This window comes from Copadichromis virginalis, linkage group LG15 (assembly GCF_057382275.1).
Source record: "Copadichromis virginalis isolate Kocher_CV1m ecotype Utaka linkage group LG15, C_Virginalis_male_GT1.1, whole genome shotgun sequence".
Taxonomy (NCBI): Eukaryota; Metazoa; Chordata; class Actinopteri; order Cichliformes; family Cichlidae; genus Copadichromis; species Copadichromis virginalis.
In genome coordinates, this window is record NC_140632.1 from 34,426,846 (window position 1) to 34,454,572 (window position 27,727).

Here is a 27,727-nt window from a genome sequence, read left to right on the forward strand (position 1 = left end):
TGTTAGCAACTTTTTTTTAATTATTGTTTTACCACAAAGTACAGATAAAAACATCCACAGCATATTCTCTCACTTTAAATGGCTGAGAGGGAACTGAAGAGGCAGTGATACAAGACCAAATCAAGTCACATGTTATTTCTGCGTGCTAGTAGAAGCTCTACAGTCGGCAACCTCTACCAAGCTGGATGGCGTTTGTTTTTGTGTACATACTGTAGTTTGTATTGCTTCGTAGCTGAGTGACACATTCATTCACAAGCAGGCCTAGAAATGAATGCAGGGTACAGTACAACATGGCTCTTTGGGGGATTTCAGGTCTTTTTTTTCTTCTTCTTTTTTTCAATGCAAGCCTGAGTCAATACAACACAATCCACACATATGACTCAAAGGTAGAGTATTTACAGACAGGGTTTATATGGAGAGGAAGACATATTAGAAAGGAGAACAGTTCAAAGTTTTGGATTTTACCAGAAAGGAAACAGTCACAACCAGTAAGAAGTAAAATGTATGCAGGATCAAAATCATCTCCGCAGTTTATAGTCATATTTACTGGCCAAATCACTTCCTGTTCTAATAACACCACTCTGAATGGAGACTCAGTTTTTTATAGTATTGAAGTTCCTGCCAAACATGAGACACGAGCTTTACAAAGTCATTCATTACTGATTTTCATCCAGTAGCGCTTTGCCCTTTCAGTCCATAGATGTCATCCCATTCATCAATATGGGTTAACGCTGATATGAAATCCTTTTGATATGAAATCCTTTTGATATGAACAGGACTCACAATATTTCCCTGTGAGGAACTTGTTTTATTACTTGTTTAAACGTTTAAAATTGGTTACACTCCTCGACCTGGCACCCCACAGCAAAAACAGCGAGCTGCTTCTTAAGCAATCTTTGGTGAAGTATAAAGAAGGAATACCCAGTAAGCCAGTTTTAACCGTTAAAACTGTAATAAAACCAAAGTGCAAATACTTTCCCAGTACTGAATATTTAACTCCTGCATTGGCTCGAGCCTTCAGCTGCTTTACGCTTGCTTCGTATTTAAACAGTGCGGTCCATAATTTACCTGAAGACTGAGATCAAACGCAAACACACAAATAAACCGACGCCCACACAAGAGCCCACATTTATCCGTAATACTGAGGTGTTAGTGGTATTAATCGCGTAGTGTTTTTTTATTAAGCAGATAAACACGAGGAGTCAACATGTTATTTGATACGCTGTCTCCGTCCAGAAAAGAAACGAGTTCTCTTTCAGAATAATGCAATCAAACACATATATACGGATTACACCCCACACATGTTGCCATACATGTTTTTCCTGTCTTGAATCTCGCTACGGTGCTGTACCATGTGTCAGCATGATCTCTACTCTCTGTAAGTCTCAACCAGCAAGACAGAAGCTCAGGACTGTAGTTGTTGAATGATTTTGAAAGCAAGCCAGCATACTGTACTCACCTAGAGGTCAAAGATCAGTAGATCTGCCAAGTAACCACAACAAACTCCAATCTGGCCGTTTTGGGAATCATCCTAATCTATCCTGATGTTTCTTTCACTGCCTGCAGGCAAGCTACCAACAGAAAGCAAAATACCCTGGAATATCAAAGAAGTAACATCGCTCTTGTCCTTCAAAGATTGATGAAATGTTTCAGTGTCTTTATATTTGAGGACAGCAATCAAAGAGATGAAAGCCTGAAGTCTGAAGGTTTTAGCTGTTACATGACCTCAACTTCAGTATTTTACAAAAAAAGGTATCTGCAGAATTTTTTCCACCTGATGGAAAATACTTTCAACTGTGTTGCACAAAGATGCTTTTTAGACAGCCTCCTATTTTTCCCTTTATCTTCCAGTGACAAAGACAAAGACACATTAAAACCTTTTCTATTATACAAACACTGAGAACCTAAATGGCTTTAAGACTATTCTGAAAAAGAAATGCATCTCCTTCCTCTAAAATAGAACTTACGCAACGATGCTACGTGTCACAGCAGTGAAAACCACACCAGACGGATTTAGACTTGTTAGTAATTTAGCAGAAAGTTTCGATTTATGATGGTGCATTATTTCTGAAAGTAGCACGAGACATAAACAAGAGTGAAATTCAGCGGCTCGCAGGAGACACGCTTCGACACAACCTCCAAACAAACAGGCCTTTTATACCAGATACTGTCCTCACAGAGCTTCGTACCGTCTTTATACCTATCCAGAAATGCATACCTGTAGATGTTATGTATATAGATATATATATTGCACAACATTTATATGTACATTTGAAATAAATATAATTAAATAAAATGTGTCTCTTCATTTTTTGCTATTTTTTCACTTAGTTATAATTTGTTCGCATCCCTCTCACCCCCCTAAGTGTTTTGCTGTAGGGGAAAAAAAAGGGGGGCGCCAAAGTACAAAAAGAAATGTAAAAAATGAAAAAAGGCGAAATAGTCAGATGAACAACGGAAAGACAGAACGCTTGCTATCTGTTCTGAAACTTGGTGAGACAACAAAAGAGACATTTAATGACATATATGAAATGCATTACATTGATACCGAGCAGATCTCAGCTGGATCACCACTCCTACCGAACTGAGCAGTGTGGCCCTCTTGGTCACCAAATCCAAGGCTGGCATCTTTTCCAAGATATTCAACTGACATGAAACAAAGAACTGTAAACATGGGAAGGATTTTAATGGCACTCTGAGGGTGTACGTTACGCCGTCAAATCCTTCTTGTAAAACCGCACCGAGGATCAGGGAAACAACATACGACGGGTTGAAAAGCTTCAAGAACCAGGCTGCAAAGAGTCTGAAACTGCAGCTTGATTTAAGGTGCTTTGGCATCATACCAGCACCTGCACTTTTTGAATGACCTTTTAGCTCATTTGTGCAGAGAAACCAGGAGCAACCACAGTAAAAACACCAATTCAGACACTTTTCAGACACTTTTCAGCTTGATTCTTGTGACCTTTAGCCAATCTTCCTACAGAGACGAGCAGGAAAAGGAGTGAAACGGGTGATGAAGTACAGACCCAAGGACCTGGGGTCCAGCTGAAAGGAGGACAAGGAGAAAGACAGTGGAAAAGGGTTTTGGAAAGGAGTCAGCTTTAACATGCACAGTCCTGGTGAGGAGGAGCGGGCTGCTCTGTCAGCTGGGGCCCCTGTTTGGCCCCTGTGACAGCGGGATCGCCGGCGTCCAGACTCTCAGACATCTTTTCACAGATGATGTCGACCAGGCGCTCAAAGGTCTGCTTCACATTGATGTTGTCCTTGGCACTGGCCTCGAAGAACTCGAAACCTGGAGGAGAAACAGAGCATGAGAGAGGTCGCCGAGCTGTGTTCGGTCTGTCAGTCAACAAGGGATACACCTTGCTATCTGCCGGGCAGATTACATTTGGTGGTGCGGTTGCAGATCATTCCAGTGACTCACAAAGTTAACACACAGAGACAGATAACCTTTTACAACAATTTGACCTAGCGTATTTGCCTTTGGACTGCGGGAGGAAGCCAGAACAGCCAGAGAAAACCAACACGGGAACAGGGAGTAACATGCAAACTCTGCACAGAAAAGCAACAGCTGGCCGATAGGTTTGAACCCAAAGGGGCAGATAAAGTGCAAACTGCAAACTCCTTCCTGGCTTATCAGGCGGTACCAGCCTCAGAGAAGACTCCACTCATGTTCCTAAAACATCACAAGCACTATTAGTCTGCAAAAGAGCCATTTGAATATAAAAAGTTACATATCTTGTAAACTCGCAAGGTTGAATTTTGTGCGTGTGTGTGTTCAGCATGAACTCACCGAGGTGTTCGGACAGCTGACGACCTCTCTCTGAGTTCACCACTCGCTCATCCTCCATGTCACACTTGTTTCCTACCAGCAGCACCTGGGCATTGTCCCATGAGTACGTCTTAATCTGAGTCGACCTGAGGGCGGGGTCAGAGAGGAAAGTCAAAGGCTGGGACGTCTGAATGCAACATTAAAGGGTTTTTTTCCCCAAAAATTCAGGATCGCACTGATTGAAGAGGTAAAAAAATGAATCTGAATCTAAAAACTCTCAAATTGTGCACGCACACAATAAAAATCAAAGGATCAGTGTGATTTATTTGATTTTACTGTAAGTCCGTACTGAAACTTAAAGACTGAATTGCCCATAAACACAGGCAATATCAACAACAAGGTATGACCGAGTAGGTGGAAAATAAATGGAATGGTCCTCTGTGATGTGCTGGTCAGGTTATATAGCACAACAAAAAGGAAAAGATATCACGATCGCATCTCATTACTCTGCAGAGACAGAAAGCTCATACTGTGGTCTATTAAAATAGACAGAAACCTGAACCGGATCAGTGGCTCTGTTCTTCTATCCCCCTGTATCCCTGCATCTATTTCTAGAGAGATACTAAATCTCTAGATGCAGTTTCATTCATCATCCGCACAACTCTTTGTCTCACCAGAAAAACAGCGATAGAGGGTGATTTTTGGTGCCTAAACCGCAACAAACAGAAACTTAAAAAGAACATAACAGCACTGTTTTACACAGGATACAGCATCCAAATAATATTTTTTTTAGTGGTGTTTATCCTACTTGCTTATATGTTGTAGTCCCCCTTATCATCAGCACTACCCCAGCCAATGACATACCAGTCCTGGACAGCGTTGAAGGAATCCTCATTGGTAATGTCATACATGAGAATGAAGCCCATGGCTCCTCGGTAGTAAGCTGTGGTAATGGTGCGGTAACGTTCCTGGCCAGCCGTGTCCTGAGGAAAGAAAAGAGCAATTTAATTACAGTGATTGTTTTTATCATGTTACTGCAGAGTGGCTCAAACAAAGAGAGTCTGGAGATTAAGATTGGTTTTAGACATGTGGAGAGGACAGATAGTGGACATATTGGGCAATCGGTGTTAAAGACGGAGCTGCTAGACAGGAGAAAAAAGAGGAACGCTACAGAGGAAATTTAGGGATGTAATAAAGGAGGACATGCAGAAGGTTGGTGTGACTGAAGAAGATGGCAGGGTACGATAGATAGGGTACAATGGAGACAGAGGATCCACTGTGGCAGCTGAAAAAAGAAGAATTAAAGAAACAATTTGGTTACCCAGGAGCAGAAATGTGAATTATATTTCCTCATACTTCACACAGCAGTTTAAATCAGGTAATGAAAAGCTGATAACATGCAATACAATTACATCATCTATATTGCTGAATAAGCAGTGCCAGAATCCTGCTGACAATGTGACACAGTGTATCGCTCAGGTGTGTGTTTTAATGTCACAGTGCGCTCCCACAGCACTGTGAGTAGAAGTAGAAAAAGCAGTAGAAAAAGCAAACAGCAGCTCCGTGTGTGTTGGTGTAATTGGGGAGTTTATCTACAGCCCTCACTGCTGTTGCAAAGGTGCTGACGATTCAGAGCAGAAAGTATTAGAAAACCTATCTTTACTTACAGCTTTGACACATCGGGCAAGTACATAACTGTGTTTTAAAGGTTTAATTTAATGTAATCAGTCACTTTTGCAGGTAATACAAGCATTACCCTGATTATTGCTCAGGGAATTAAAGCACAGTGTTACAGCTAGCCAACACCCTGCCTCACCTTGTAAGCTGAGCGGCTTCTGTTCCAACAGCATCCCTCAGCTGTCGGTGCAGAGATTAAAAAAAAGTCTCATGCTGGTTTACACTTCACAGGATGAACTCTTTGTTTGACACTGGCATTCAAAACCATTTGGATAGTCATACAGCCAGTGCACACAATCAGAGATGTGTGTGGGGTTTTTTTCTTCTGCAAGCACACATATGGCATTTTGGGAAATGTGCTTATTTAGTTTCTTGCCAAGAGTCAGTTAAGATGACCAATGCCTCTCTCTTGCCTGTTGGGTTATGGTGAAGGGTTATTAGCCAGACAAATGCTGTATTTGGTCAGGTTACAACTTCACTAACTAAACACTGACTCAACCCAAAAATTAAAAGTTCCCTCTGTGAGCTTAACCATTACACACTTAAATGAAGACATATTTGGCCTATTGACCATGAGTCTGGTTCTACAGGAGATTTCTTCCTGCTAAATAGGAGTTTTTCTTTCCCCCTGTCGGCTTTGGCCTTTATGGGTAGTTTCTCTCTGGGTAACAGTTGTACTATGGGCACATTTTTTATGGCTCAACCAGAAGTTCAACCTAAGGCTTAAATTTCGGGCTGTCACTGCAGGCTGTAGCTGGTCACTATCTGCCAGGCGCCACTCCCAGTAAAAATGACCAAACTGTGTTTGTAGTATTGTTCCTTATGGACATTTTTAATTATCTGACAAATAACATGTGGCACAGTGTCATGGACCCTGAGTTTTTGTACTTACTTATTGATTTCTCATATTTACAGTGTTCTTTGGGTTTTGTGTTCTATTTAACAAAGTATATATTTGGTTTCTTTATGATTGTATTGTTAGCTTTGCCTACAATCTCTTTTAGTTTTCAGATCCAGTTTTCTTTGTAGCTATAGTTAACGCTGTATTGTCACATACGTAAATTTCTTAGACTTTGGTTTTCCTGCCTCCTGTGTCTCATTGTCAAGTTTCTAAGTGGTTCTTATGTTACTTCCTGTTTTGGTTTGTCTTTTCTTCCTTGTATTTAGTTGTACTTCCTTTGTCTCTGATTATTCCACCTGTGTATTTAATGGCTTCAGCTTGTCTTTGTTGTGATGACTGTTTATCTTCCTGTTGTTCCTCCCTATGTATTTGACAAATTTGGATTTTTTTCTATTCTATCTTGAATTGTTGTTTCTTACACTATTAAACATGAGCTGTTTGTTGAACAGCCTGTAGAGTCTGCTTTGAGTCCTTACACCTGTCTGTTAGTTAGTACTGATATTCAGGTACATGTGTTACCTATGTTACGTTTGCTAGCTGTAGCTGATAACTTAGCACAGATATAAATCATATCTCAAAGGTTTTATAAGTTGAGGGGGTTTGTAGATAGAATAACTTAAATCATGCTAACAGGTGAGCTTTTTCCGATTTAAGTGTTTTCTTTCTAACATTAACACACAATCATACTCTGATGGATGCATCGAAGAGTGGAGTTTGGACATTTGGCCAAAGGACATTTGGCATGCTGACTGGAGATGACAGGGCTCAAACCACCAACCTTTCTTCCTGAGCCTCAGCCAATCCAAAAAGAGCTGTCAAACCTGCAACAGTTACCTTCAAACAGAGCAGAGCTAGCTGTTTTCATCTGTTTTTTCTCACTATGCTAAGCTAACCAGCTGCTACCTGAAGCTTCAGCTAAAGATATGATAGTAGTGTCAGACTTCTCAGCTAAGATTTAATTAGAGAGTGAAAGAAAAAAGTGAATTAATCTTTTAAGTAAACCCTTATAATCCTTATTAAGTCATTTTAAGGGTTTACTTGAAGGAAAGACAAAGATAATCTCAACAATCAGCTATGGAAGAAGCTGAAATTGTGTCAAAAGAACTCGTACTTTTAGCTAAATCATTACTGCTATAGGTACATTTTATCACACACGCTCCTATAAACTAAATGCCTACCTTTCAATAATCTGTTGAAAAATTCAATTTCAAGAACACATTTTTAATAAAAGTCCTGATAACCAGATACATACACACAAAAAAAGCATCATGTGCACAAAAAACTGATGAGTACATGTGTGTGTGTGTGTGTGCGTGACATGAATATATCTATTCACTCAGTCATACATTATCACACTCGGGTCACTAGAAAATTGCATTTTCAGAGAACTGTCGCTTTGATCTATGCTTTCCAAACTGATGGTTACTGTATAATGTTCTGCAACTGCAGCTTGCACCCTATTTTTGCTCACCCACTAAGTGTGTGCTGCAAGTTGTTCTGGATAAGTGCATCAGCTCTATACCTAAAATGTCAGTGTAGGTAGCACTGAGTGGTGTTATACAATGAACACTGGACTATTCATATTTGAGCTAAGCATCAAATTTAGAGTTAAGGGCTTACCACGGAATATAAAATGATAATCTTTCCAACTGGCAAGAGATAATGTAGCCTATAGCATTTTAATGGAGAAGAGAACGGATAATATTTTGTTACTAGCTGCAACATTATCATCTCTGCTGTTTTCCCCTTGTGTGTGTGAGCCTAGAGACATCTAATGGAGGAGCTCCAACAAAGGAGGGTCTGAGCACTGGCCGGTGTGTATATGTCTGTCTTACTGGATGTCAGCTAACAGATTATATTAGTGTCATCATAGTTCATCCTATCTGTCTACCTTTATAAATCTGGTAATTCTGAAGCTCTATTTTATTTTATTTTTTGATTGGTCGCGTTTAACCAGAAGTCTTTACTTTGGACTGCAGCTGTCATGAGCGCTGTGAAAGCAGCTCCACACGGCCTCTCAGGCCTTCAGTTTTATCTGCAACGTGACGCGTTCTCAAACGTGGCCATTTAAACAACATGTATGACATCTAAGTATATGTCACGGGTCTGCACAAATCAACATACACTGGAATAACTGCACACTGTGGCACAAATATACGCACTGTGCGCTCATGCCAACATTTTCATTTTTACTCTGCTAGCTGAGCAGTGGGGGAGGAAGTGTGTGTGCGTGTGTGTGTGTCTGTGTGCGTGAGACAGAAACGAAAGGGAGGGGGGCATCTTCTGAGATGTGTAGTAATGGGGGAGGGGAGAGCATCACCCAGTCTTAGGTTTATTCTTCTCCGATTGGCCGATTGTATCTTTCTTACCAGAGGCAAGACCTGGGAAAGGCTGACAACAGAGGCAGCCTTACACACAAAACAGATCCACGTGTGCACAGCCACACAAATTCAATGCTCTGCTCACCATCACAGCTCTGGTTGCTGCAGAACTTTGGTGTGAAGGTGGAAATGATGTAATTGTCTACAGCATGGCACCTAAACACCAGTTTCCTGCAGCTCAAACCAAAGAGTTTAGAGCAGTTTAGAGCTTCAGCTGTCTTTAACCCTCGCGCCCGTAGAAGCAAACACACATCTGAGGAAACACCTTATTGTTTGCTCCCGGGGACGTGTCACCGTAACCGTCTAATGTATTCTGCTCTGTTGGTGTTCATCTGCACGTGCAGGCTGCAGCGAAGGCACCGATGTGTGCAAATCTGTGTGTTCACTGGAATCTGACTTTGCATAATAAAACAGCACCACGGGGCAGGGTCTTACAACTCCTGTTTTTTATTTTTATTTGCTCAATTATGAGAATCCATTGGAAAACATGAATATCTACATTCCTTAATCTGACAATGACAATATTTTTAAAGGCAAGGTTAAAATCCTGACGTCATAGACAGGGGCGAAATGGTCTGAAAAGTGTGTGCGTGCAGGACGATCCTTCCTGGAAGGTATTTGTGGCATTGCACTTGCTTTCAAAAATAGTTGGAGAATGGAGAAAAAAAAGACTTACAAGGAACTGAAACCCAGCTTTATTTCTCACATCCACACACCCTGTTTATGTATTTCACATGTCAGTGCAGAGGAAACATTTCATGCTTGTCTGTAAGCCCATCTGGGCATTTGCTGTGCAGAAAAGCTAAGCGGAGAAAAGGAAGCTGATAGGTTTGTAGCATAAACCTATTCGCTGGAACGTTGAAGACAATATAATTACACTGCAAGCAAGACACAAGTAGGCAAACTTCTTCATGGTACTCGTGCACGGGAGAGAACCGGACAGGCACCGTTCCTTCGCTTGACCCCAGTAGCTCTCGTCCGTTCTCCCGTATCACTGTCCTTTTATTGAGGTTACATGAATATGCATAAGTTCATTAACATATGACGTCTACATACACAAAGAGTACCTTGCCTGTGTGTGTGTGTGTGTGTGTGTGTGTGTGTGTGTGTGTGTGTGTGTGTGTGTGTGTGTGTGTGTGGACTGCTGATCAAAGGGTCAAACATCCTTGGTCAGGAAGAGGGTAGCCTCCCCCTCACCCTAGATGGTTCATCCTAGATAACACGGTGAGGAAGTCCTGCAGTTCATCTAAACAAAGAGCACTTAGACTAGAACAGACGCAACTACGTTAATCCTACCATAAAATAATAAGACACGGTGTGACCTCTCATGCTCCCAAAGTGCTGTCTAATACACACAAAGTTTGCAGACTATCAAGGATCAAAACCTCTACCAATCTACAACTAATTACAAAACTCTAAGCATATATAAGTAAATATTTCTAAGCATAAATGACAATCAACAATACAAATCTAACAGAAGCATAAATGCTTTGACCAACAAATGTGTGTGAAACGTGTGATGAAGTGCAGTGCTTCTTGCATTAGCTCATTCCTCACCACAAACACACACACTTCAGGTGCATTTCCTTGGTGTTGCTAAGTTAACCTCTCATTGGACAGCATCTGTGTGTCCTAGTTTGAAATAACTCAAGGAAGTGATCAAATCAACACCACCAAATATACCAAATACCAAAAGCAAACCAGATGCATTGACTTTCAAAAATTCATATAGTCGTACTAATTATGGGCAGACTTTGAAAACAACGTAAAAGAAATTATCTGTCATCATCCTGGGCTTTGGTGTGTCTGGGCTCTGAATCCTTGTTTGTTTTTAGAGATATTTTATATCTTTAAAAAAACTTGATATAGTCTTTAGTTCTTGTTACCTTTGTTATCTGGCTTCTGTCAGTATTTAGTACTGTTTATGTTCTGAGTTCCGTTAATCTAGCCTTCTCTATGGCTTCATCCCCATGATGGCTGCTCCTCCATGAGCCTTGTCCTATAGGAGATTTCTTCCTGCTAAAAGGGAGTTTTTCCTTCCCACTGTCGCCAAGCGCTTGCTGTTAAGCGAACATCTGATTGTTGGGACTTTCTGTGTATCATTGTACTTTCTTTACCTTACAATATAAAGGGCCTCGAGGTGACTGTTTGTGACTGTTTGAATTAAAATGAAGTGAAAATTCCTCTCTGCTAACGATTCCATGTTTAGTTACTTCCTGTTTTATTTTGACAGAAGTTGCTCACTGTGTCTTATGTTAGGTTTAACTTCCTCCTGGCTTTAGCTGGGGTCTCATCACTTACGTCTCCCCATGTTATCTGGGTGCATATATATTGTCTCCCTGTGTCTGTTGTCTTGTTTTCCCTCATAAGTGTGTATGTGTGAACCTCAGTTTTTTCTTTACACCTGTCAACCAGTATAATATAAACTAACCAGATACTAGTAAGCAAAGTAGGTATACTTTTTGGTTCATAGCACTTTTTTTCTTTTCTTGTCATCTTACCCAGATCTGTAATTTAATCCTCTTGTCATTCCTGTAGATAGTCTTCACCTTAAAGTCGATGCCAACTGTGCTGACAAAGGCCGGCGTGAAGGAGTCGTCGGCGTAGCGGAACAAGAAGGAGGTTTTTCCAACGCTGCTGTTGCCGATGATGAGGATCTTGAACATATAATCAAAGTTTTGGTCAGAGGACTCCTTCTGCCCGTAGGTTGCTGTTGCTGAAGCCATCTGTGGACAAAGACAACAGAGAAAGTCTTTAACCAAACTCCTGCAGTGGCCTCACTGTAAGATCACAGTAAATGTTCTCTGAAATAGAAATGACATTTTTCTGTTTCTTCCATTTCTAAAATACTCTGTAGAGTGACAAACTGAGCTTTCTGAGTAAGAGAGATTCACACTGTTCAGATATGGTGCACAAATCATGAGCAACAGAACAAGAAAGAGCACAAATTGATATGAAGTAGGTGTAGATATGAAAATAGAAGATGGATATCAGCAGTCAGGATAATACCCAATATAAGATTTTCTTGGGGTTACTAGAAAACCAGCGTAGAAGATCTGATAAAGCTTTAGGGAAAACAATGCGTATCGTCTTTGAAGTAGGAAAATGCAGAGATTAGGTAATTAACAAGGAATTAATCAGCTTTAATGACTTTAATAATGTTTCAAGCAAAAATGCCAAAGAGTTATTATTTCCAAAGGATAATGGGCTGCTGGCAAAACCTCAAAAGCCCCAGTTTGAATTTCTCCCTTTACCAGCATTTTAATAAGAAAACCATATATGACACGTTAAAAATAGTTGCATGTAAGATGTGGAACGGGGTGGCCATCCTTCTTGGTGATGGCAGATGGACCCCCAAACTGTGGGGCATCCATCTGCACAGTACAAAGTGCAAAGAACCACAGTGACAATAAGAACAAGGATGGGCACTGCCAATTAGCGAAGGCTCTAAATGCTACATTCTGGGTCCGAAAGATACACAGACTAGTAAATAAAAATGCAGACATTCATTAAGACGCATTAGCAGCTTCTACTGTCAGCCAGGACATTACGCTAAATTAATGAGCATCGATTTCATTAAACACACACAGAAGAGGCTGCTGAAACAACAGCAGAGGAGCTGTTTAACACAGAAGAGGTCGTACGTTTAATGCATGTTAAGACAAACGACGTTGTCAGCATCTGTTAGACTCAGCATAACAGAGGATAGTGATTAACTGGTATGCTTTACACAATGCACATTTGCTTCATGGGCATTAATCACAACCACATATTGCAATATTCTCATCGGTGGATGGAGGTATATGAGGATGAACTTCATGCTAGCATAGAGTTTTGTACCCACTAGCTAGCCATGTAGTTTAAAGCCAGTCCCGTCCACAATTTTCTATTTTAATTATTTATGTAAAACATGTTTGATCAAAGTTACACTCTATTAAAAATCCAGCCTAACATTTACACCAACAGCAACACCATTAAGGAGTAAGCATATGACAGCACACTGCACAAGAATGAAATGATCTTCTTATATCCTCTGACAGTGTACTCATCTCTGTGCTTGTCCTGCTAGACCTTAGTGCAGCGTTCAATACTGTTGTCCATAATATCCTATTAGAGCGATTAGAACATGCTGTAGGTATTACAGGTACTGCACTGCAGTGGTTTGTATCATATCTATCTAATAGACTCCAATTTGTACATGTAAATGGAGAGTCTTCTTCACACACTGAGGTTAATTATGGAGTTCCACAGGGTTCAGTGCTAGGACCAATTCTGTTTACATTATACATGCTTCCCTTAGGCAGCATCATTAGAAGACATAGAATACATTTTCACTGCTATGCAGATGACACCCAGCTCTATCTGTCCATGAAGCCAGATAACACACACTAATTAGTTAAACTGCAGGATTGTCTTAAAGACATAAAGACCTGGATGGCCGCTAACTTTCTGCTTCTTAATTCAGATAAAACTGAGGTTATTGTACTCGGCCCTGAAAAGCTTATAAATATGGTATCTAACCAGATTCTTACTCTGGATGGCATTACCTTGGCCTCCAGTAACGCTGAGGAACCTTGGAGTCATTTTTGACCAGGACATGTCCTTCAACGCACATATTAAACAAATATGTAAGACTGCGTTCTTCCATTTGCGCAACATCTCTAAAATTAGAAATATCCTGTCTCAGAGTGACGCTGAAAAACTAGTTCATGCATTTATTACTTCCAGGCTGGACGACTGTAATTCATTATTATCAGGATGTCCAAAAAACTCACTGAAAAGCCTTCAGCTGATCCAAAATGCTGCAGCAAGAGTCCTGACAGGGACTAGAAAGAGAGAGCATATTTCTCCTATTTTGGCTTCTGTTCATTGGCTTCCTGTTAAATCCAGAATTGAATTCAAAATCCTGCTCCTCACATACAAGGTCATAAATAATCGGGCCCCATCTTATCTTAATGACCTTGTAGTACCATATCACCCTGTTAGAGCACTTCGCTCTCGCTCTGCAGGCCTACTTGTTGTTCCTAGAGTATTTAAAAGCAGAATGGGAGGGAGAGCCTTCAGTTTTCAGGCCCTCTTCTGTGGAACCAGCTTCCAGTTTGGATTCGGGAGACAGACAATATCTCTACTTTTAAGGTTAGGCTTAAAACTTTTTGCTAAAGCATATAGTTAGGGCTGGACCAGGTGACCCTGAATCCTCCCTTAGTTATGCTGCATTAGACGTAGGCTGCCGGGGGATTCCCATGATGCATTGAGTTTTTCCTTTCCAGTCACCTTTCTCACTCACTATGCATTAATAGACCTCTCTGCATTGAATCATATCTGTTATTAACCTCTGTCTCTCTTCCACAGCATGTCTTTTATCCTGTCTTCCTTCTCTCACCCCAACCGGTCGCAGCAGATGGCCCTGCCCCTCCCTGAGCATGGTTCTGCCGGAGGTTTCTTCCTGTTAAAAGGGAGTTTTTCCTTCCCACTGTCGCCAAAGTGCTTGCTCATAGGGGGTCATATGATTGTTGGGTTTTCTCTGTATCTATGAAGCGCCTTGAGGCGACTTTTGTTGTGATTTGGCGCTATATAAATAAAATTGAATTGAATTGAATTGAATGGTTAGCCATTTTCCTCAAACAGATTTCTGGGGGACTCTACGTCTATGTTAACCATGAACTATGTACAGCATGAAACCTTTACGTTCAAAGGGATAAACTTCAGATTTAATTAATTTCTTGGAAAGCTGTAGCAGGGTGTGAGCTCGAGTGAGCACCGAGCTCACTTGTAACGAGTCTTGTTCAGCATCCTGACTTCATTGTAAAGCCAATATAGGATCTGGTATGGTGCATTTGCTAATACTGAAATACCGTGTTTTACTTTAAACGATGGATGAAAAAAATGTAGTCATAATGGTCCTTTGTTCCTTTTGTCTGAAAGAGCCCGTGCGAGCTTCTTTTAAATGACTAACAGAGGCATTAAAAAAAAGTCCACATTAGGATGCAGACAGGCGAAGGATGCAGGGACAGATGTGTCTGACAACTTTTAGACTTTGATTCACTGTTTGCCTCCTTTTTCACTCAAAGTTTAGTTGGGTTTAGACACAGATATTCCTAATTAAGAAAATAACCTACTCTAGTCCTTAGATTGGGGTCTAACTATGATTCTGGTTACTATCATAGTTAGCTCACAGTTTAAGTTAGCGCCTAACCTAAGGAACTGTAGACACCTCCACTCTCTTGGTTTCCAGTATAAGGTGTTAGGTTCAAACCCATCTAAAGGTGTAACATGCAGTTATTAATGAGACCATATTTCTTTTGAGGAACACAATCTCATAAAAATATAAGACTAGCACTTACTTTAAAATCCAAAATTTCCTCAAAGTTCCTTATTATACATTGAACCTTTTTATGAATCTTATGCACTGCATTAGCTAGTTCTACATATTTATTCAGCAAGGTCAAACTACTGCTGTGTTTTAAATTGGGCTGCAGATCTGCTCTAACAGTCAGCCAAAGAACAACAGCAGCTTCACTGAAACTTACACTGCCGTTACGTTACTGCATTCGCTGTCCAGGACTACAAAGATTCAAACCTACGAGACCTAAAAGGATTTAGAAAACAGAGTGAGTGACTCTTCAGAGCACGATGACTGTAGCCCACAGGACTCAGTCCCTTCACCCGCCTCTATATTTAGACTGTTATCTCGACTCGGCTGCAGCGGAACACTAGAACTCAGACAGAATAAAGAACAAAGAAAACAAGTGCTCAGTCCTCACAGCTTGGGCCTATCGGCTTACACGCAGGAACACAGAGATGCTTGTTAAATAATGGAGAAGCCCCGACCCTTCCTCAGCACATTCTGTTATGCAAACGAGGGCTAAGCAGGTGGGTCGAGATGTGATAAACCTACTGTGAGAACGCTGCACAGAGGATCACAGAAAACATTCATAAACATTCATAAAGCTGTTTCATGTAAATAGGATTTAGTCAGGTTGCTAAATTGAGAGCATCGGAAAATGCAGCAGCCACATGGCTGCCAGTATCTTTTTAGTTGATGGCTTCTGTTCTGCCTGTGACGTCAACAGTTCCTCACAGCTCGGAGGATCTGTGAATACTTCAAGAGTGTGCAAAAATAAGACATGCATACTCTTCAAAAGAGCCGAACCTAATCAATAAGAATTATGGATGTGCAGGATTAACTTAGACTTACTGAGTAACAAGTAAAGAAATCTAAACTTTTACCTTACAGTATATATTTTGAAAATACTACTTTAGATATTAAAGGTTTCTTTTAAAAACATACAGTATTGTGCAAAACCATGAAGCAGCCAACCATTTCTTTCTATTTTGCTGGGGATACAGGAAATGGGTGCAGAGATTTATTGAAACACATGAAAATATAGAACATATGGCAAAAAAGATTTTGTACATTTTCACAAACTTAGTCAGCTTTCTTTTAATTTCCTTAAATAGTCTTCAGTAATAGTTCTCCGGGCTTTTTGAAGACATTCAAAGCTCTACTTTGGATTTTGGCCTCAACAAAATGTTGAGATCTGGGCTCTGGGAAGGCCAATCCATGACTGACGCGGTTCCATTGTGTGTGTTTTCTCTATTCATGTTTGCTTTTACTGCATTTCTAGGTTGACTATCAGTACTGGCTGAAACAGCCCCAAACCATAACAGAACCTCCACCGTGTTTTACCTTTCTCCTGATCCTTCTCCATGTTTTTACCCTACAACCATAACCATACTGAACAATGAACTCAAAAAACTCTAACATATAGACTGTGTTTTTAATGTGCAATATTTATCAGTTCTACATTCTTTTTATTTACCTCTGCATGCAATTGTTTTCATTTGCTTGTATTTATATTAATATGCATGAGTCCAGGATCCAGACACTCACTGGAAATTGGTCAGGTACAAGGACTGGACTGAAAATCTGTGAAAAAGCAGCCAGTGTCCAAAGACAGACCTTCAGAAAGCCTGAAGCCCTGTAGCTCAAGACAACTTTAAAAAATGCCAAAATGGTCAGACTTCTCCAGAAATCTTATCCAGACTGACTATATCCAGAAACAGTCACAAAAACATAATAAAGTGAATATTTTTCTTTTCCAAACAACTGACAAGCCCATCATCCGATGAAAGTCCCACTTACTGAACATCAGACAAAAGGCAAAAAGCCACCAAACAAACAAACACAAAGATAGCAGTCAGGAAAGACAAGGTGACAATTTAACTGAATAAACAAACTGCAAAGAATATGGAGCAAAAGAGGTAAACACTTCAGTTCACTTGTCAAACTGATTTTTGCCCCTTAAAATTGCGTAAAAAGGTTTGTTTTCAAACTGAAATAGACACATAAGCACATTGAACTCAGAGCTATTTCTTCATTTGGACTCTATTCTGTAAAAGCTCACAGCTAATAAGTAGTTTAGGGTTCACTGATATCATCACTATTACAGCTTAATCAACCCTGTTCACTCAATCTGGGATCAACTGACTTCAGGTGAGATTGATGCTGCGCAGTTGTACCATATACCGCTCAACTCTACCCCACTCAGCTGACGGTCAATAGTTGGAGTTTCAGTCACAGCAAAGGCACTGCAGTGTGACTCACTGAGTGTGATGAGCATAATCTACACAAACATTAGAAAATAAAAAGTAAACGTGCAGCTGAAGAGGATGAACAGCGTGTTGGATTAACTGATCTGCAATCAGTTTGGTTTAGTGTTGCTTTTCCTGTCCCTTCCTGACAAACGGAGGTCCAACCTAAACAACAGGAGACGCTTCCATCTCAGAATTCCTTGCAAAAGTATTTAAATGAAGACACACCTACACCTAACAGCACTTCATTCTACGGAGTGGTGTCGGTGAATTTCTCTGAGCGACAAAAGCCCCAAAAATCTAATTTATTTATCTGTCATACAATTGCATGCTCATATTGTTTGCTATGCACGCAATTCTGCTTAGCTCTTGAGGAAACTGGGTATTATTTGCAGGCTTAAGTCAAAGCTCCGCCTCAGGATTGGCCCATATGTCACTACTTTGATCTTTTTTGTTATGTGGCCTAGTTTGCATTAAGACCCCATCCTGGACCTGTGTGAGGTTTTCTTCCTGATTCCTGAGTTTTTACTCCCCGGAGACAACAAGTGGACTTTTTTTGGTAGTTTTTGTCTTTACAATCCAGCATATATTTCATCTTACTCTTACTATGGTACAGTAGATGGTATTTATTATGATTTGGCACTGACACTAACCATCCCCGACTAAACTGATTGACTTCCTGGTTTAAAACATTACATTTTACATGTATATATTTTTTTTTATCTCAAAAAAAAGAAAAGCTGGCTACTAGCATGCTTACCGACACATCCGATCAGAGCTGTATGATATCAGCGTCAGGTTGGAAGAGTCTAAGATTTGACACCTATAACTTAACAGTTATCTTTAGGCTAAGCTCCGGTGAACCAGCCGGAGGTGAGATGGCACTTGATCACAGTCAGGGTTTGGTGTTTGATTTCCTCTTTGGCGAGCCTTATTAAAAATGTATCTGCTCTTGTTACCGCTGCACGACAGGGTCTGCTCAGCTCTGCAGATATTTCTGCCCACGTGTTCGTTATCGATGAGCTTCTCCGAGCCGAGTCAGCAGTGTTACAGTGACAGCACGTCAGGCAATTACACAAAGTTTTGCTCTTAAAAACATTCGAATCCAGGTCTTGGAGTCAGTTTAGATGCATTACTATATCTCCTTCCACTTTCTGTACTGTGAAAACCCACATTCGCTCATATTTCTTTTAACCCCCTCTGGAACATTTGCTGCATTTATCCTAGTGCTGTGATTCGCAACCTGTTTTAGAACCTTTTCATAAAATCTGGGCTCCTAAATTCTTATTGATTCTTTTGCGGTGTTGTTGTTTCCAGTATTCACAGCAAGGATTCCAGGAGTTTAAAAATGACCAACCAATGCTGGAAGTGTAGGTCTTGCCAAACACTACTGCAGGCTTTTTGCTTCTTTTCTGCTGCTTTTCCTCTGCGTCTCTGAGATTAGCTGCAGAGAAGAGAGTTGGTTTAACCTTCACTAATTCGATACAGAAGCTTATAGAGAGAGGCCTTTGTGTTTAATCTCAAAGTAATTAACAAATTCTCATTATGCAAATTCCTTTCAGCTTCCAGAATGCCGCTGCTTTCTTTTGGCTTTGCTAGCAAACTTCCAAGCAAGTCAGGTGTATGTGCACTGTAAGAGCTGCCTGGATATTTGGATTTCAACCCTTGAAGGTTCACAAGCCCATGCCGGGACCCCTGTTGTTATTGCAGCTGTAGTTTCTCCTAATACTGAACCATCAATTATCTGTTGCGCCTGTTTAGGAAATCAATATCTTCTACAGCCCAGAGTGTCATCCATGTCTTGACCAACAATCCAGCAACAGCCTGAAAACTAAAAGAAATAGGAGACGCTGGAGAACCGGGAACTTTTTTTCTGCCACTTTTGATTAAAAAAAACAAAGCTATAAATAATAATCAAACTTCACTTTGACCTTTATGTAGGTTATTGAGATGAAAGATGGTGACAACATCTGTTAAGCGCATGCATCCCTTCCCTCTTCCTGTTCCCTTTCCTTTTTTTTCCTGGTATAATAATATTTCATATTGAATTTTTGAGCATGTTCTTTGAGCTGCTGATTATGCTGACTCACATCCCTATTTCCCCACAGGGATCAATCCAGTCTAACATGACAGTCATCATCTGCATCATCTGTTAAATAATATAGACATATATATAATTATCAACAGAAATTTGAAGCTAAATGGCATCAAGTAGGATATAATAATATCTGAGTCTAAGTCAAGGCTTCACACAGTGTGTTTTTGATGGAAAACTACAATAGCATGCCGATCCACACGGTCAGTACATTTGCACATTTAGGGTCCCATCAAAGTGGCTCTGAAATTTCCAAATCTTCCCTCACAATCCGAAAAGTAGCAATGGCATTCGGTCTCGAATAAAAAGGAGATGAGACTAAACGCCAGGAGGAAAAAAAGATTTCAGAGTTCAAAGATAACTCCTTCCATCGCGGAGAGTGCAGGGAAGATGGAGGAAGGGAAGCACGCTTTATCAGGCAGAGATGGCTAATAATAACCAAATCTGTTATCGCAGCGACTTCTGGTTTTAATATTAGATTGGCTGCTCAAGTCTCTGTTTGTATATATATATACATGTAAGATCAGGATGAGTCACTAAGAAAACTGTGATATAAAGGAAGAGGATAAGCTATCTTTATAAGTCACAGCTCTGGGAAGCTTGGTTTTCTGAGTCTTTCTGTTTTGCTCAATAGCACTTTGTCAATAGTTACACCTTAACGCCACAGGCAAAGTCTTTTCCATTTTTTTCCCACACTAATCCAATCAGGACTAAGAGTTATAGGTTTCACTGCTGGACAATGACATCACTGAGCTCCCCCTCTAAACCTGCCACCTAAAGGAGATTGATGTCCCTGCAGGAGCTAAGTGCTCCTGCAGCCAGCCAGTCAGGTTCATCTAATCAGGATTGGCTGGCTTAGTGCAGACGGACAGCTAATCCACAGCTGATCCCAGATCACCTAAACACATTCTTGCTTTAAGATGGTTACTGAGATGACTCACTCAGAGGTTTTTCACATCTCTTAACAACATCAGAGGACGGTTATGTGAACCTAACATCCCCAGTCGATTTTATTACAAATAACTAAATCAGAAACTTAGAGCGTCTGTGATTTTTACAGAATAAAAAAGTCGTCCTCCCTGCAGGTCCCTGTACCAGGACAGGTTCTATCTGTTATAAAAACGGCTTCCATTTTTCAAAGGTTGTCAAGCGCTCAATGAAGAAGCCACGTGTCACTGCTCTGACTGATAGCCGCCTGCTTTGTTTTATTTCTGTTCCATCAAACTGAATCAAGCTGCATTTGTTTAGAACATTTTTGTGAGTGTCACAGAGTGATTGTTCTTGTAAGGATGCCATTCAGTTTCTGATTTGTGGCTTTGGCAGAAGCATAAATGTCAGTTTTTGTTGGAGTTTTTCCAATCTCCGTCTGCTGTGCAGATGAGGACGAGGAAGTGGATACGTGTCACTTCTCCATGAAGCTAAAGGTTTTGACCTTTTTTCATTGAGGACATTTTCTCAGGTGGGTAAAAATATTGTTTCGTTTAAGGGTTCACGGTGCTTTCCTTCATAAATCAGTTATTTGGATCATTTTGTGTTTGGACTGGTACTTCAATAGTGGGGACGATGTTTAACAAATCTTCAAATCAAACTCTTATCTGCTCTCCTGCTCTGCAGTCCCCACCTTGCAGCATCCTTCTCCTTCTTGTCCTAGTACATTACCCTGAAAAGGCACCATCAATACTTCTTAATCGAGGGGTCAATGCCACCTTCCTCTTTAACCTGATGAAAGTGGTGAGATCCCCATATCTGCAATACGACAAGCTAATGCAACTCCTTCCTTCCTTTATTAGAACAAACAGACAGTGATGGAAAATAATGAATTACATTTACTCAAGTGCTGCACTTAATGACTTAGCTACATTTCTCCATTACTTACTTTTCAGATTACAATGCATGACGCATTTATAAACGGACACATTGCTGTGAATCCAACAAACAGTCACATAATCAACTCCGTATAGACCCAATAGTCAAATCAAGTCAAATCTATAAACTGACTGATAAAAGAAGATCTTGTTTTAATGTAGCATTACTACTTTTACCCATAATCTTCACCCCAGACTCACAACTAGGAGCAGAAGCATTAAATGGCTCCAGTGTTTATCCAGCACTAGACTGAATGCAGTGCGATGGGTGTGTGGATGCTGCAGCAGAACTCTTTTCTTTCACTGACTCGGTTCACACTGGCCAAGAGGCTTGTTTAACTCAAATCTGCGTGATCTGGCTGGATGATCACCATTTAAAAGTGAAGTCAGCAGCCTTTTCACCTCTGACCTCTTTAGCAAAACGCTGCTGTCTGCATCTTTCCTCCTGCACCGCCGTCTTTCTGTGCGGTGCTTTTGATGCAGTGGAAGTTAAAGAAAAATCCAGTGTCTTGTCAGTGTTTCTCAGCCTAGAAACACTGATGTTTACTAAAACCAATGTGATGCAACATTTACAGCTACTAACCAGCCTTACGTGTGAAACAATAACTAACAACCTACTGAAACTGGACAGCAGTGGCGTTACTCTGCTGCTGTGGCTCTCCTAGTTTTCCTGAGACAGCATTTCTCCCCCCTTTTTCCTCCAATCACGTGCCTCCTTTCTCTAGGAAGCGTGGAGATGCAGATGAGAAGAGGGGAAGCTAAAAATATCATCACTTCATTCTCCACCCCACCCCAACCCCCCGTGCACAGAAAACAGAAAGCAGCAATGAGAGCAGCCAGGATGTGAGAGATGCTCTTTGAGGCTAGAGTCTGCAGGTGAATCCGGGACATTAAAAAGTAGTCATGTGTGTTTGTACACAAGTGCATTGCTTAATTTATAATGTTGATTGAAAATGCTTCTTCCCACTTCATGCTGAAAGATGCTGTATTTGGATACATCTTTGAGAGCTTGTTACAGTCATTAAAACAGTCTCGCCCCCCTAAATCTGCTGAGCTGTACTCTGCTTATGTAGAGCTTTTGTTCTCAGACATTGTGTTTATGTGGGTGTGTGTAATGTTCAAAAGCATCTATAATCATAGTTTAAAGCATCATAATCACAGATTAGCTCAAGAAATCCAATCTTTAAGTCTGTTTTTCTGCACATGTGTTCAGACAGGCACATCTCAGACTACTGCTGACAAACTGACTGAAATGTAATAAAAAAGGCATCCACCCTGCATATCAGTGGCATCTCTCCCAGGCAACATTAGTGTGTGTTTTGCCATGTGAAGCAGCAGATGCGTCACTTCTGCCTTCAGCCAGTAAGTTTACCGTCAGCGAGGACATTCAGATGTGGTCTGCAGGCTGTGAGCTCACTTTGAGACTCTTTAAAAAAAGCCTAAGAACATGCTTGCAGTCTTATTGTATTATACTTATTGATTAAGCTTAAAAGCCAAAATGCAGGCTGATAGGCTGACACAATGCAACTGCACTGCACAGTTTTCAGTAGGCTCCTGTATAAGATTTGAAACAGCAGCTAAACCAGATGAAACTCTATGCATTTTTCATATGTGTTTCATATGTGCTTTCATCCATATCCTTCATTAGCTGCACATAATTAAAATATATAAAAACGATATTTATGATTTAGTCTGTTTTTTTTTCTTGTGAATGAATGAACATATCATTCAGTACTTACTCCCAGAGATCTGACTCAGTGTTTTACCTCAGCATTGGAACACAACAGTCCTCCATATGGCTGCCGCGTTTCACGGATTAAATACTCCTGTAATCCTGGTATTCGGATTGTTGAATGATTCTCTGTGCCGACCTTTAGTTATGTCATGATGCTTATTTGAATATTAACCTATTAAATGTGTAACCTATTAAAAAAAGGTTTAAACCCCCCCACATGTTTCATATGTTTACTCTCGTGCAGTGTGCTCTACGTGTGTTTGTAATGTATTCCACTGATCCTGCCTCAGATCCATTCAAACCTGTTTTCTTCATTTAACCCATCGGACAGTGTGAAACGCCTTTTCCTGCAGGACAGGCCGTGAGTCAAGCCAGAGATCCAGGACAGCAGCAGCAGCAGCAGCCCTCATCCATCCACACAGATAACAACAATCAGCCTGTTTTTACGGGTTATTCTGAAGCCGGTTTATGGTTTTCACAATGGAAACAGCTGTTAAGGCAGGCATCTCACGTCAAGGCTTCTGTCATCTGAAATATGCTGCTGGATGATTAAAATAAACTGCAGCTGAGACACTAAATGCGCTAAATTTAACGTACGATTTTATCTCCATTAACTCCAAAATTAATAAAGAAAGAAAACCCACCTTTATTTCTATCTGGCTGCTATCCTCCACGTCCAGCACCCGCAGAAACACCACCACTCACTGTCAAGTCGGAATGGTTGCGCGACACAACATCCTGTTGGCTTTTTCAAAATAAAAGCAGATTGGTTTAAACGGTACAAAGTGCTTGAAAGATAAAGACGATTCTGATTGACTGAGTAACTGATCCGACTGTATTTTTTTACTATACTGTACTTTTTTAATATATATATATATATATATATATATATATATATATATATATATATATATATATATATATATATATATATATATATATACAACATCGGAGATCTCTGTCCAGAAGAGCGCAGTCCTGGGAACAGCTAAGATACTGCGCAGGACCCTCAAGCTCCCAGGCCTCTGGTAGAGGACCCGAGCTTGAAGGATAAACCGCCCGCAGGGGCGTGCTGGGTGTTTTTTATATATATATACAGAAGTGTTTGTAAAGATCAAAATTTACAACAACATGGACAATTCTTTGTAATGTGAAGAGAAAAAACGCACAATCCTACATCAGAACCGACATGCTTTTCTTCCTTTGCAAGACCTGGTACCCGGTGAACTTTTTAAACAGGGTTGGAAAGTACTCAGACCCTTTACACAGGCAAATACCTCAGCTTTCTGCATTAAGACTGTTACATAAGTGTGTATGCGTTATGAGGTACGTGTATTTGTAGTAGTAAAGGTCAGGATGCAGGAAAATAATAATGAAACAACGAAATTAATTGACAGAAATGAGAAGCCACAGCGCTGGTTTTAAAATCTTACTTTTTTTTTTTTATTCCTATATCTCACGTGATTATGAAAACAGTTACTTACTATTTAGTCGAGTGACATGCCTCAAAAACCAACTTATCTCATTTAACTGCGTCCATCGGTTGAAAAAACTGTTTCATACACGCAGTTGTTATCCCAGCGATTGGTAAATAAATAACGGATATCTAGGGTCTTTTTGAATAAACGTCTTTGAGCTTGGCTTTTATTTTGAAAAGGGAAAGAACGAGTTCCAGTCGTTTTGTAACTCGGGTTGTGAAGGCGACATAAATGAATGACAAATGGGCGTGGTTTAGGGGTACGAGAAGGATTGACGTCCTGTCTAACGAATCCGGATCCGTAATCAGCGTCCTGAAATATTCCACCTCAAACACTGAAGCGGTCTTTTATTATTGATGAAAGCTGCCGGAGAGGCTGAATTATTGATTACGGGGTCAGCAGTAACCACTGAGTCCATTCCCACCCAATAAAAGACACCGGTCCCATAATGCACTGCAAAACCATCACACTCATATACGTTTCATACGGATGCGTTGTAAGGTACAACGCCTGTTTCATAAGGCAGCTGTAAGCGCTGCAGAGCGGATTTTATAAAGTAACAAGAAACTGATTTTAAGCACAGCTGGATCTTTTATACTGAAAGCATGTCACTGATTATTAAAGAATAGCCTACATTTAGTAGAAAATTGCACGTGATGATGATGTCACTGGAATTCAACAATTGCCATTCAGTATTATTTTTTGTTTTGTTTTTTAACTTATTAATTATGCTTAGTATCCACAGAAAGAGCAACGTTCTTTATCTTAGTGTTTAACTGTTTACATTTATGAGCCAGTGAGCTGAAATGAGACACAATAACATTTTTAAAAGGATAATAAGGATAAAAAAAATAGAAATGTTGCTTTCCTTTAGTCATGAAAATAGGCATATGTACATATAGCATGCCACATAGTCACCTAATTGTGTTTTAGTCCCAACAGCCCTTTATCTGTGTCCAAGGCAAGAGAAAATACAGTTGTAGGCACCGTGTTAGTATTCTTGCGGCTGTCTGCCACAGTTTCTGCTGTGCTGTTACTATGTCAGCAGGTGACAGCATTTTACTGGGAAAACCTGTTTGCTGGAGAGGAGTAACAGCTTGTATCCACATTCTGTTTAGAGATGACCTGCTGCCTGAAACATGGTCAGCTGTAAAGTCGATTCAGTGTTATGGTCAGTGTCTTTTTATGAGCATGTATTAATGCACTTATGTTGCTGTTATTTTCTTCCTTATTAAATTCCACAAACACACTGCAAGTGTTCCTGAGCGGACAAACGCGTCTTTTAAGTGACAGCTGTGCAACAACTGCATAAACGATTTTCAGCAAAGTGAAAATGCGGTTAATCGTCAAGTTTCAATGCTTCATGTATTGTATGTAATTTTCATGTTTTTGTATTTAGACACAACCATCAAATCAGTTTTTTCCCAACAAGCTACACGTCCTCATCTAAACCTAACACCTAATGTTCTCATTTATTTTACTGTATTTTGTTGTCAACTGACTGCTTGTCTGTGAAAAATGCTTTATAAAAAAAACCTGCACTTTACTTATCTATTTGCTATTGTATGTAATCTATATAATAGTAATATCATATATATAGCATGTAGTCTATATAATAGTAATATAATAATACAATAGTAATAAGTAGTTTACATCAGCGATCAAAATATGGCTTTCATTTCACAATTTTTATTTATTTATATAAACATAATTGGAGAACTCAAACAGTGTCCTATCCTTGGTAACGACTGAGTGAAATATTAATGTGTTTTTTATCGCTACTGTTTGCACCTGCAAGTGTTGAATTATAGCGATTTAAATGTTTGCATAATGGTGTAATAAAAGGCTTTGTTGGTGTTGTGTCTTTACTTAATGGGGCCATTGTCCTGTGTGGAGGCTCACAGACATTTGAATAAGGTGATGCAAGAACCATTCACTGCTGTTTAGAACTGGGAGCAGCTTGAGAGACACGTTTTACTCTTCACAGCTTATTCGGCCTGGGCAACAGTAGTATGTTGTAAAGGAGAGGCTGATAAAGTGTTTTACTAACACTATCAGACCATATAATAAAATATAAGCTATCTAAAGCAGTGGAGTCAGACATAAGGGCCAGAAGGTTCCCGTTCTCTATGGCTTTGCAAAGTGTGAATATTAACAACACATTTGTTTTTTTTTATTGTGGTGCTTAAACTATTTTTTCACAAGATGTAAAATATGTGGAAAGTTAAAAGCATTTTCAATAAACAAAAACATAAAATACTACTGTTGTTTCTGTATAGGCTTTTCCACTGTTGTCTGTAAATTGTAAGGCATGTGTCAGGGCAGTTGCTTTACGGAAAATTGATTTATTTTGGAATTTTAAACATGTGCAATCTTAAATAGAAATACAGTATATCTATCTATCTATCTATCTATCTATCTATCTATCTATCTATCTATCTATCTATCTATCTATCTATCTATACATATATATGTATATGTATATTTGTATGTATGTATGTATGTATGTATGTATGTATGTATATGTATATTTGTATGTATGTATGTATGTATGTATGTATGTATGTATAGATAGATAGATAGATAGATAGATAGATAGATAGATAGATAGATAGATAGATATACTGTATTTCTATTTAAGATTGCACATGTTTCAACTTGTGCAAAATATATTTTTGGGACATATGATTATTGATTATTACCGAATTATGAACTATCATAATGTTATGATATTCATAAAAAATATTACTGCCATTAACTTTTATTACTTCCTTTATTACTGTCCTAAGTCATAAATGATTTGACAGGGGGCCATAAATCACTGGTTTGACATAAAGTCCCAATATTCCTCCTTGTGTGGACACAGCACTCGTTCATCCACTGAATCTAGTAACTTCTATGCCTCAGTGATTTATATGTCAGTGTTAACTGGCTTAACAAACAAACAGCATCCCTCTCAAAATGGTCAGGAACAAGGACTAGACTCAAAATGGGTGAAAACACGGCCAATATCCAAGAAAAGCTTTTAAAGACTATCATGAAGTCTGGAAAACGTTTACTCACAACCACTTTAAAAAAATTACACGAGAGTCTGGCTTCTTGGAAGCAAAATATAAAGAAATGTGGGGTGTCCAAGAACGTGGGGGGTGGGTGTTCTTTGTACAACGAGTTTTCGTTGTTCCTCCCGACCAGCAGGTGTCGCCATCACATCACTGCGCTAATCAGTCA

At 39.9% G+C, this 27,727-nt stretch overlaps 1 protein-coding gene across 1 annotated transcript; it reads right to left on the bottom strand.

The window, feature by feature from the left end:
* rab3ab (RAB3A, member RAS oncogene family, b) lies at positions 1-23,750 on the bottom strand. Its single transcript, XM_085433061.1, has 5 exons — positions 23,666-23,750; positions 11,233-11,457; positions 4,637-4,755; positions 3,794-3,918; positions 1-3,292 (listed from the first exon to the last, which is right to left on the bottom strand). The coding sequence occupies exons 2-5, from the start codon at positions 11,455-11,457 to the stop codon at positions 3,102-3,104; spliced, it is 660 nt and encodes a 219-aa protein (XP_085289187.1). The 5' UTR covers positions 23,666-23,750; the 3' UTR covers positions 1-3,101.
* Positions 23,751-27,727: the final 3,977 nt, after the last annotated feature.

Coding starts and splice junctions, on each gene's coding strand:
- rab3ab (XM_085433061.1), bottom strand. CDS start 11,457: ATGGCTTCAGCAACAGCAACCTACGGGCAGAAGGAGTCCTCTGACCAA. Junction 4,756..11,232: donor GGATTAAATTACAGATCTGG/GTAAGATGACAA, acceptor TTCTTTCCTCAG/GACACGGCTGGCCAGGAACG. Junction 3,293..3,793: donor TCAGCTGTCCGAACACCTCG/GTGAGTTCATGC, acceptor TTTCTCCTCCAG/GTTTCGAGTTCTTCGAGGCC.